The sequence below is a fragment of the Bombina bombina genome, chromosome 6, assembly GCF_027579735.1.
Source record: "Bombina bombina isolate aBomBom1 chromosome 6, aBomBom1.pri, whole genome shotgun sequence".
NCBI lineage: Eukaryota > Metazoa > Chordata > Amphibia > Anura > Bombinatoridae > Bombina > Bombina bombina.
Genome location: NC_069504.1, coordinates 863,463,374 through 863,475,907, shown reverse-complemented (window position 1 = coordinate 863,475,907; position 12,534 = coordinate 863,463,374). Strand labels below are relative to the sequence as shown.

Sequence of the window (12,534 nt, the reverse complement as noted above, 5' to 3'; positions counted from 1 at the left end):
TCTCTATCTGAATCATAAAAGAAAAATTTTGGGTTTCATGTCCCTTTAAATTACACAGAAGGGGCCAAACATCGTTGCATGCTACAGTGCTGGATAAGAGCAGCAGGCAGCTTTATCCAGCACAGTTTTTAAACAGTTTTGCAATGCATTTCTATGATCAAACTTGCTTTATTCTCTTGGTATCCTTTGTTGAAGGAGCAATAATGCATTACTTGTAGCTAGCTAAAAGCCAATGACAGGAGGCATATATGTGCATTCACAAATCAACAACTTCTGAGCCTACCTAGGTATGCTTTTCACAATGTATACAAAGAGAATGAAATGAAATGAAATCTGAATCTGAGTCTGAATCATGAAATAAAAAATTGGGTTTCATGTCTCTTTAAGTCTCACTTGTCTGACCATGAATATGTTTGTCATGTTGTTAATTACAGGAATTTTGAGGTATCTGCAAGGCAGGATGAGATTGTTTTGACAGGGCAATGTTATTGTGTAATTGATCTGGGGTTATTACAGGAATGTGAAAGCTAGCTGCAGCGCAGGATGCACGTATAGTCACCCAATAACTTTTGGGGCTGGGAAGAGGAAAACAGATGTTTTTGTGTTAAGACCAATATGAATTTTCTATATTTTTAGGACATCCCCATTCAAGAACCAAACACAAAGTTGCAGGTGAGATTGATATACGTATTTGTGTAAAATTACAATGAATTACAGGTAAGTAAAAATATGGAGGTGGCAGATAAGTGCAAAAAAATTACATCCAAAAACTGTAATTGAATGTTAACTGAATGTAAGGATTAATAGATTCTCTCCCTCAGGTATCTGTCTAACTATCTGTCTATCTATATCTTTGTCTGTCTTCCCATCTCTAACGTCTATCTATCCATATATTTATCTCTTTATCTATCTATCTATCTATCTATCTCTCTGTCTGTCTATTTATCTATCATCTATCTATCTATCTATCTATCTATCTATCATCTATCTATCATCTATCTTTCTATCATCTATCTATCATCTATCTATCTATCTATCCATCTATCTATCTATCTATCTATCTATCTATCATATAACTATCTAGCATATAACTATCTAGCATATAACTATCTAGCATATAACTATCTAGCATATAACTATCTAGCATATCACTATCTATCTAGCATATAACTATCTATCTATCTATCATATATCTATTTATCTCTCCATCTGTCTATCCAATTATTTGTCTGTCTGTCTATCTATATTAAAGTTGTCACATCCTAAATTGATCAATTCATTCTATATAGTAAAGAATTTATACATTAGAATATACAACTTTATAACTAATCTTTAATCAAACGTGTGTAGCCATTAAATAGGAATTTAAACATTTGCTAAGTCTGTGGTCCTGAAAGATTATTATTAACTTATATTATTATTTCCCTAAAAGCTATGAAGATATTACTAAGCACCATTGTATCATAAGGCATTAAAGGAACAGTGTACTGTTAAATTGTTTTCCCCTTAATGTGTTTTCAAAAACTTGTTATAGTGCAGAGTTTAAACTGTATGGAAAATTGTTCATGTGTTGTTTATTTTGGTAGATGAAATAGCAGTATCTGCTAATTGAAACCACAACCCAATACAAACGTCTGAGGTTTACAGGGAAAACAGACCTCTATCTTATCTATTTAATTATTTACACAAAGTCCTCTGTATCTTATAATCACTGTTTACTCAAACGCAAATACTTTGGGCTTGGTATTCAAAACCGGCATAGAGAGAAATCACACAAAATCTTTGGGATTTTTTTTAGACCTTGTATTGTAATGGAAAAGTCTCTGTTTCACATAAAGAACACTACATAGCAACATAAACATTTCTCAAGATAAAATTTGTGTTTCTAAAAAATGTTAAGGGCCTTGTCGTACCAACGGGACTTTTAGATCATCTCACATGGGACAATGGAAAATTACATTTTCAGTATCTCTCTTTTTTTACGCCCGCTGGTATTATGAGTCTTGCATGTTTAGGGTCACCGCAAACTTCTTTGGCCTTACCGCAAAACGACTTACGTAAACTTTGTAAAGTCTTTTTTCTATGGGACTTCCATAGCGCCGGTATTACGAGTCTGTCCGGGTACACCCTACCCTGTCAAGAGTCCTAACACATTTAAATGTCAATAGTTATGAGTTTTATGGTACAACGCCGTAACATAAAACTCATAACTAAAGTGCAAAAAAGTACACTAACACCCATAAACGACCTATTAACCCCTAAACCGAGGCCCTTCGCAAACACTATAATAAAAATTTTAACCCCTAATCTGCCACTCCGGACACCGCCGCCACCTACATTATATTTATGAACCCCTAATCTGCTGCCCCCAACATCGCCGACACCTACATTATATTTATTAACCCCTAATCTGCCACCCCCAACATCGCCGACACCTACATTATAATTGTTAACCCCTAATCTGCTGCTCCGGACACCGCCGCCACCTACATTATATGTATTAACCCCTAATCTGCCGCCCCCAATGTCGCCGCCAACTACCTACATTTATTAGCCCCTAATCTGCCGCCCACAACGTTGCCACCACTATATTAAAGTTATTAACCCCTAACCCTAAGTTTAACCCTAAACCTAACACCCACTAACTTAAATATAATTTAAATAAATCAAAATAAATATTCCTATCATTAACTAAATTATTCCTATTTAAAACTAAATACTTACCTATAAAATAAACCCTAAGCTAGCTACATTATAACTAACTAGTCCTAAAGCCCGTGTACACGGGCCATTTTTTGCAGTACAGCGGTCCCACCCCTTTCTCTCTCTCTATCCCCCCTTTCTTTTGTGCTCTCTCCCCCCTCTCTTTTGCGCTCTCTCCCCCTCTCTTTTGCGCTCTCTTCCCCCACTCTTTTGCGCTCTCTCCCCCCTCTCTTTTGCGCTCTCTCCCCCTCTCTTTTGCGCTCTCTCCCCCCTCTCTTTTGCTCTCTCTCCCCCTCTCTTTTGCGCTCTCTCCCCTCTCTTTTGCGCTCTCTCCCCCTCTATTTTGCGCTCTCTCCCCCCTCTCTATTGCGCTCTCTCCCCCCTCACTTTTGCGCTCTCTCCCCCCTCTCTTTTGCGCTCTCTCCCCCCTCTCTTTTGTGCAATCTCCCCCCTCTCTTTTGCGCAATCTCCCCCCTCTCTTTTGTGCACTCTCCCCCCTCTCTTTTGTACTCTCTCCCCTCTCTTTTGTGCTCTCTCCCCCCTCTCTTTTGTGCTCTCTCCCCCCTCTATTTTGCTGTCTCTCTCCCCCCTCTCTTTTGATGTCTCTCTCCCTCCTCTATTTTGCTGTCTCTCTCCCCCCTCTCTTTTGCGCTCTCTCCCCCTCTCTTTTGTGCACTCTCCCCCCTCTCTTTTGTGCACTCTCCCCCCTCTCTTTTGTGCACTCTCCCCCCTCTCTTTTGCGTACTCTCCCCCTCTCTTTTGTGCTCTCTCCCCCTCTCTTTTGCTGTCTCTCTCCCCCCTCTCTTTTGCTGTCTTTCTCCCCCCTCTCTTTTGCTGTCTCTCTCCCCCCTCTCTTTTGCTGTCTCTCTCCCCCTCTCTTTTGCTGTCTCTCTCCCACCTCTCTTTTGCTGTTTTTCTCCCCCCTCTCTTTTACTGTCTTTCTCCCCCCTCTCTTTTATTGTCTCTCTCCCCCCTCTCTTTTGCTGTCTCTCTCCTCCTCTCTTTTGTGATCTCTCCCCCCTCTCTTTTGCTGTCTCTCTCCCTCCTCTCTTTTGCTGTCTCTCTCCCCCCTCTCTTTTATTGTCTCTCTCCCCCCTCTCTTTTGCTGTCTCTCTCCTCCTCTCTTTTGCGCTCTCTCCCCCTCTCTTTTGCTCACTCTCCCCCCTCTCTTTGCACACTCTCTGCCCTCTCTTTTGCGCACTCTCTCCCCTCTCTTTTGCGCACTCTCCCCCTCTCTTTTGTGCACTTTCCCCCCTCTCTTTTGTGCACTCTCCCCCCTCTCTTTTGTGCACTCTCCCCTCTCTCTTTTGTGCACTCTCCCCCTCTCTTTTGTGCTCTCTCCCCCCTCTCTTTTGTGCTCTCTCCCCCCTCTTTTGTGCTCTCTCCCCCCCTCTTTTGTGCTCTCTCCCCCCTCTTTTGCTGTCTCTCTCCCCCTCTCTTTTGCTGTCTCTCTCCCCCTCTCTTTTGCTGTCTCTCTCCCTCCTCTCTTTTGCTGTCTTTCTCCCCCCTCTCTTTTACTGTCTCTCTCCCCCCTCTCTTTTGCTGTTTCACTTCCCCCTCTCTTTTGCTGTCTATCTCCCCCTCTCTCTTTTGCTGTCTCTCTCTCTCTCCCTCTCTCTATCCCCCTCTTCTGCTCTCTCTATCCACCCTGCCTTTTCTGCTCTCTCTATCCCCCCTCTTTAGAGCTCTCTGTCTCCCCGCGTCATGCTCGGCCCCGCCCACGTCACAACCAACCCCGCCCATGCCACGACCGGCCACGCCCACGTCACACCCGTCCGACCACACCCACACTGCACCCTTCTGGCCACGTCAACTCCGTACCAGCCCGGCCACGCCCATTCCTCCACCACACGATGCCAGGAGGTCAGTTGAAAGGCCAGGTGTCCTCGCACGCAGTCTTTACTGCGCATGACAGTTTCGGACAAACACACTTGGCCTTTTATTATATAGGATAGTTACATTGTATCTAGCTTAGGGTTTATTTTTATTTTACAGGCAAGTTTGTATTTATTTTAACTAGGTAGAATAGTTACTAAATAGTTATTAATTATTTAATAACTACCTAGCTAAAATAAATACAAATTTACCTGTAAAATAAAACCAAACCTAAGTTACACTAACACCTAACACTTCACTATAATTAAATAAATTAACTAAATTAAATACAATTACCTAAATTAAATTAAATTAGCTAAAGTACAAAAAAACCAACTCTAAATTACAGAAAATAATAAACAAATTACAGATATTTAAACTAATTACACCTAATCTAAGAGCCCTATCAAAATAATAAAAAGCCCCCCCAAAATAAAAAAAGCCTAGCCTAATGCAAACAACCCCCCAACAGTAAAACTCACCACACACACAACCAACCCCCCAAATAAAATACTATCTAAAAAAATCTTAGCTCCCATTGCCCTGAAAAGGGCATTTGAATGGGCATTAAAAGGGCAGTTAGCTCTTTTGCCGCTCAAACCCTAACCTAAAAATAAAACCCACCCAATAAACCCTTAAAAAAACCTAACACTCACCCCCTGAAGATCGACTTACCGGGAGATGTTTTCATCCAAGCCGGGCCGAAGTCCTCAATGAAGCCGGGAAAAGTCTTCATCCAAGCCAGACGAAGTGGTCCTCCAGATAGGCAGAAGTCTTCATCCAGACAGCATCTTCTATCTTCATCCATCCGGTGCGGAGAGGGTCCATCTTCAAGACATCCAACGCGGAGCATCATCTTTATCCGGAGTCTTCTTACTGAATGAAGGTACCTTTAAGTGACGTCATCCAAGATGGCGTCCCTTAGATTTCGATTGGCTGATAGAATTCTATCAGCCAATCAGAATTAAGGTAGAAAAAATCCTATTGGCTTTTGCAATCAGCCAATAGGATTGAAGTTCAATCCTATTGGCTGATCCAATCAGCCAATAGGATTGAGCTCGCATTCTATTGGCTGATTGGAACAGCCAATAGAATGCAAGCTCAATCCTATTGGCTTATTGCATCAGCCAATAGGATTTTTTTCTACCTTAATTCCGATTGGCTGATAGAATTCTATCAGCCAATCGGAGTCTAAGGGACGCCATCTTGGATGACATCACTTAAAGGTACCTTCATTCAGTAAAAAGACTCCGGATGAAGAGGATGCTCCGCGTCGGATGTCTTGAAGATGGACCCTCTCTGCGCCGGATGGATGAAGATAGAAGATGCCGTCTGGATGAAGACTTCTCCCCGTCTGGAGGACCACTTTTGCCCGGCTTGGATGAAGACTTCTGCCCGCCTGGAGGACCAATTCGCCCGGCTTGGATGAAGACGTCTCCCGGTAAGGCTTGGATGAAGACGTCTCCCGGTAAGTCGATCTTCAGGGGGTTAGTGTTAGGTTTTTTTAAGGGTGTATTGGGTGGGTTTTATTTTTAGGTTAGCGTTTGGGCGGCAAAAGAGCTAACTGCCCTTTTAAGGGCAATGCCCATCCAAATGCCCTTTTCAGGGTAATGGGGAGCTTAGGTTTTTTTAGATAGTATTTTATTTGGGGGTTGGTTGTGTGGGTGGTGGGTTTTACTGTTGGGGGGGTTGTTTGTATTTTTTTTACAGGTAAAAGAGCTGATTACTTTGGGGCAATGACCCGCAAAAGGCCCTTTTAAGGGCTATTGGTAGTTTAGTTTAGGCTAGGGTTTTTTTATTTTTGGGGCTTTTTTATTTTAATAGGGCTATTAGATTAGGTGTAGGTGTGTTTAAATATCTTGTAATTTGTTTATTATTTTCTGTAATTTAGTGTTTGTTTGTTTTTGTACTTTAGCTAATTTAATTTTATCTTATAATCACTGTTTACTCAAACGCCAATACTTTGGGCTTGGTATTCAAAACCGGCATAGAGAGAAATCACACAAAATCTTTAGGATTTTTTTTAGGCCTTGTATTGTAATGGAAAAGTCTCTGTTTCACATAAAGAACACTACATAGCAACATAAACATTTCTCAAGATAACATTTGTGTTTCTAAAAAATGTTCAGGGCCTTGTCGTACCAACGGGACTTTTAGATCATCTCACATGGGACAATGGAAAATTACATTTTAAGTATATCTCTTTTTTTACGCCCACTGGTATTATGAGTCTTGCAGGTTTAGGGTCACTGCAAACTTCTTTGGCCTTACCGCAAAACGACTTACGTAAACTTTGTAAAGTCTTTTTTCTATGGGACTTCCATAGCGCCGGTATTACGAGTCTGTCCGGGTACACCCTACCCTGTCAAGAGTCCTAACACATTTAAAAGTCAGTAGTTATGAGTTTTATGGTACAACGCCGTAACATAAAACTCATAACTAAAGTGCTAAAAAGTACACTAACACCCATAAACGACCTATTAACCCCTAAACCGAGGCCCCCCCGCATCGCAAACACTATAATAAAAATTTTAACCCCTAATCTGCCACTCCGGACACCGCCGCCACCTACATTATATTTATGAACCCCTAATCTGCTGCCCCCAACATCGCCCCCCTCTCTTTTGCTGTCTTTCTCCCCCCTCTCTTTTACTGTCTTTCTCCCCCCCTCTCTTTTACTGTCTCTCTCCCCCCTCTCTTTTGCTGTCTCTCTCCCCCTCTCTTTTGTGATCTCTCCCCCTCTCTTTTGCTGTCTCTCTCCCTCCTCTCTTTTGCTGTCTCTCTCCCCCCTCTCTTTTGCGCTCTCTCCCCCTCTCTTTTGCTCACTCTCCCCCCTCTCTTTTGCACACTCTCCGCCCTCTCTTTTGCGCACTCTCTCCCCTCTCTTTTGCGCCCTCTCCCCCTCTCTTTTGTGCACTCTCCCCCCTCTCTTTTGTGCACTCTCCCCCCTCTCTTTTGTGCACTCTCCCCCCTCTCTTTTGTGCTCTCTCCCCCCTCTCTTTTGTGCTCTCTCCCCCCTCTTTTGTGCTCTCTCCCCCCCTCTTTTGTGCTCTCTCCCCCCTCTTTTGCTGTCTCTCTCCCCCCTCTCTTTTGCTGTCTCTCTCCCCCTCTCTTTTACTGTCTCTCTCCCCCCTCTCTTTTGCTGTCTCACTTCCCCCTCTCTTTTGCTGTCTATCTCCCCCTCTCTCTTTTGCTGTCTCTCTCTCTCTCTGTCTCCCCGCGTCACGCCTGGCCCCGCCCACGTCACGACCAACCCCGTCCATGTCACGACCTGCCACGCCCACGTCGCACCCGTCCGGCCACACCAACATCGCACCCTTCTGGCCACGTCAACTCCGTACCCGCCCGGCCACACCCATTCCTCCATCACACGATGCCAGGAGGTCAGTTGAAAGGCCAGGTGTGTTTGTCCTCGCAAGCAGTCTCTACTGCGCATGACAGTTTCGGACAAACACACTTGGCCTTTTATTATATTGGATAGTTACATTGTATCTAGCTTAGGGTTTATTTTTATTTTACAGGCAAGTTTGTATTTATTTTAACTAGGTAGAATAGTTACTAAATAGTTATTAATTATTTAATAACTACCTAGCTAAAATAAATACAAATTTACCTGTAAAATAAAACCAAACCTAAGTTACACTAACACCTAATACTACACTATAATTAAATAAATTAACTAAATTAAATTAAATTAGCTAAAGTACAAAAAAAACCCTCTAAATTACAGAAAATAATAAACAAATTACAGATATTTAAACTAATTACACCTAATCTAAGAGCCCTATCAAAATAATAAAAAGCCCCCCCAAAATAAAAAAACCCCTAGCCTAAACTACCAATAGCCCTTAAAAGGGCCTTTTGTGGGGCATTGCCCCAAAGTAGTCAGCTCTTTTACCTGTAAAAAAAAATACAAACAACCCCCCAACAGTAAAACTCACCACACACACAACCAACCCCCCAAATAAAATACTATCTAAAAAAATCTAAGCTCCCATTGCCCTGAAAAGGGCATTTGGATGGGCATTGCCCTTAAAAGGACAGTTATCTCTTTTGCCGACCAAACCCTAACCTAAAAATAAAACCCACCCAATACACCCTTAAAAAAACCTAACACTCACCCCCTGAAGATCGACTTACCGGGAGATGTTTTCATCCAAGCCGGGCCGAAGTCCTCAATGAAGCCGGGAAAAGTCTTCATCAAAGCCGGGCGAAGTGGTCCTCCAGACAGGCAGAAGTCTTCATCCAGACAGCATCTTCTATCTTCATCCATCCGGCGCGGAGAGGGTCCATCTTCAAGACATCCGACGCAGAGCATCGTCTTTATCCGGAGTCTTCTTACTGAATGAAGGTACCTTTAAGTGACGTCATCCAAGATGGCGTCCCTTAGATTTCGATTGGCTGATAGAATTCTATCAGCCAATTGGAATTAAAGTAGAAAAAATCCTATTGGCTGATGCAATCAGCCAATAGGATTGAAGTTCAATCCTATTGGCTGATCCAATCAGCCAATAGGATTGAGCTCGCATTCTATTGGCTGATTGGAACAGCCAATAGAATGCAAGCTCAATCCTATTGGCTTATTGCATCAGCCAATAGGATTTTTTTCTACCTTAATTCCGATTGGCTGATAGAATTCTATCAGCCAATCGGAATCTAAGGGACGCCATCTTGGATGACATCACTTAAAGGTACCTTCATTCAGTAAAAAGACTCCGGATGAAGAGGATGCTCCGCGTCGGATGTCTTGAAGATGGACCCTCTCTGCACCGGATGGATGAAGATAGAAGATGCCGTCTGGATGAAGACTTCTCCCCATCTGGAGGACCACTTTTGCCCAGCTTGGATGAAGAATTCTGCCCGTCTGGAGGACCAATTCGCCCGGCTTGGATGAAGACGTCTCCCAGTAAGTCGATCTTCAGGGGGTTAGTGTTAGGTTTTTTTAAGGGTGTATTGGGTGGGTTTTATTTTTAGGTTAGCGTTTGGGCGGCAAAAGAGCTAACTGCCCTTTTAAGGGCAATGCCCATCCAAATGCCCTTTTCAGGGCAATGGGGAGCTTAGGTTTTTTTAGATAGTATTTTATTTGGGGGTTGGTTGTGTGGGTGGTGGGTTTTACTGTTGGGGGGGTTGTTTGTATTTTTTTTTACAGGTAAAAGAGCTGATTACTTTGGGGCAATGACCCGCAAAAGGCCCTTTTAAGGGCTATTGGTAGTTTAGTTTAGGCTAGGGTTTTTTTTATTTTTGGGGCTTTTTTATTTTAATAGGGCTATTAGATTAGGTGTAGGTGTGTTTAAATATCTTGTAATTTGTTTATTATTTTCTGTAATTTAGTGTTTGTTTGTTTTTGTACTTTAGCTAATTTAATTTTATCTTATAATCACTGTTTACTCAAACGCCAATACTTTGGGCTTGGTATTCAAAACCGGCATAGAGAGAAATCACACAAAATCTTTAGGATTTTTTTTAGGCCTTGTATTGTAATGGAAAAGTCTCTGTTTCACATAAAGAACACTACATAGCAACATAAACATTTCTCAAGATAACATTTGTGTTTCTAAAAAATGTTCAGGGCCTTGTCGTACCAACGGGACTTTTAGATCATCTCACATGGGACAATGGAAAATTACATTTTAAGTATATCTCTTTTTTTACGCCCACTGGTATTATGAGTCTTGCAGGTTTAGGGTCACTGCAAACTTCTTTGGCCTTACCGCAAAACGACTTACGTAAACTTTGTAAAGTCTTTTTTCTATGGGACTTCCATAGCGCCGGTATTACGAGTCTGTCCGGGTACACCCTACCCTGTCAAGAGTCCTAACACATTTAAAAGTCAGTAGTTATGAGTTTTATGGAACAACGCCGTAACATAAAACTCATAACTAAAGTGCTAAAAAGTACACTAACACCCATAAACGACCTATTAACCCCTAAACCGAGGCCCCCCCCCGCATCGCAAACACTATAATAAAAATTTTAACCCCTAATCTGCCACTCCGGACACCGCAGCCACCTACATTATATTTATGAACCCCTAATCTGCTGCCCCCAACATCGCCCCCCTCTCTTTTGCTGTCTTTCTCCCCCCTCTCTTTTACTGTCTTTCTCCCCCCCTCTCTTTTACTGTCTCTCTCCCCCCTCTCTTTTGCTGTCTCTCTCCCCCTCTCTTTTGTGATCTCTCCCCCTCTCTTTTGCTGTCTCTCTCCCTCCTCTCTTTTGCTGTCTCTCTCCCCCCTCTCTTTTGCGCTCTCTCCCCCTCTCTTTTGCTCACTCTCCCCCCTCTCTTTTGCACACTCTCCGCCCTCTCTTTTGCGCACTCTCTCCCCTCTCTTTTGCGCCCTCTCCCCCTCTCTTTTGTGCACTCTCCCCCCTCTCTTTTGTGCACTCTCCCCCCTCTCTTTTGTGCACTCTCCCCCCTCTCTTTTGTGCTCTCTCCCCCCTCTCTTTTGTGCTCTCTCCCCCCTCTTTTGTGCTCTCTCCCCCCCTCTTTTGTGCTCTCTCCCCCCTCTTTTGCTGTCTCTCTCCCCGCTCTCTTTTGCTGTCTCTCTCCCCCTCTCTTTTACTGTCTCTCTCCCCCCTCTCTTTTGCTGTCTCACTTCCCCCTCTCTTTTGCTGTCTATCTCCCCCTCTCTCTTTTGCTGTCTCTCTCTCTCTCTGTCTCCCCGCGTCACGCCTGGCCCCACCCACGTCACGACCAACCCCGTCCATGTCACGACCTGCCACGCCCACGTCGCACCCGTCCGGCCACACCCACATCGCACCCTTCTGGCCACGTCAACTCCGTACCCGCCCGGCCACGCCCATTCCTCCATCACACGATGCCAGGAGATCAGTTGAAAGGCCAGGTGTGTTTGTCCTCGCAAGCAGTCTCTACTGCGCATGACAGTTTCGGACAAACACACTTGGCCTTTTATTATATTGGATAGTTACATTGTATCTAGCTTAGGGTTTATTTTTATTTTACAGGCAAGTTTGTATTTATTTTAACTAGGTAGAATAGTTACTAAATAGTTATTAATTATTTAATAACTACCTAGCTAAAATAAATACAAATTTACCTGTAAAATAAAACCAAACCTAAGTTACACTAACACCTAACACTACACTATAATTAAATAAATTAACTAAATTAAATTAAATTAGCTAAAGTACAAAAAAACCCTCTAAATTACAGAAAATAATAAACAAATTACAGATATTTAAACTAATTACACCTAATCTAAGAGCCCTATCAAAATAATAAAAAGCCCCCCCAAAATAAAAAAAACCCTAGCCTAAACTACCAATAGCCCTTAAAAGGGCCTTTTGTGGGGCATTGCCCCAAAGTAGTCAGCTCTTTTACCTGTAAAAAAAAATACAAACAACCCCCCAACAGTAAAACTCACCACACACACAACCAACCCCCCAAATAAAATACTATCTAAAAAAATCTAAGCTCCCATTGCCCTGAAAAGGGCATTTGGATGGGCATTGCCCTTAAAAGGACAGTTATCTCTTTTGCCGACCAAACCCTAACCTAAAAATAAAACCCACCCAATACACCCTTAAAAAAACCTAACACTCACCCCCTGAAGATCGACTTACCGGGAGATGTTTTCATCCAAGCCGGGCCGAAGTCCTCAATGAAGCCGGGAAAAGTCTTCATCAAAGCCGGGCGAAGTGGTCCTCCAGACAGGCAGAAGTCTTCATCCAGACAGCATCTTCTATCTTCATCCATCCGGCGCGGAGAGGGTCCATCTTCAAGACATCCGACGCAGAGCATCGTCTTTATCCGGAGTCTTCTTACTGAATGAAGGTACCTTTAAGTGACGTCATCCAAGATGGCGTCCCTTAGATTTCGATTGGCTGATAGAATTCTATCAGCCAATCGGAATTAAAGTAGAAAAAATCCTATTGGCTGATGCAATCAGCCAATAGGATTGAAGTTCAATCCTATTGGCTGATCCAATCAGCCAATAG

General features: G+C 43.0%; 1 protein-coding gene across 2 annotated transcripts in view; it reads left to right on the top strand.

Annotated features, from left to right (window-relative positions):
* Positions 1-12,534, top strand: part of TNFSF12 (TNF superfamily member 12) — a 185,378-nt gene that overhangs the window by 86,295 nt on the left and 86,549 nt on the right. Inside the window, exon 2 of one of the 2 annotated variants that reach the window (XM_053718314.1) lies at positions 637-672. The exons of the other annotated variant lie outside the window; for it this stretch is intronic. Within the exon in view, the coding sequence (XP_053574289.1) occupies positions 637-672 (36 nt within the window). The remainder of the gene's footprint in view (positions 1-636; positions 673-12,534) is intronic. 2 annotated transcript variants of the gene reach the window in all.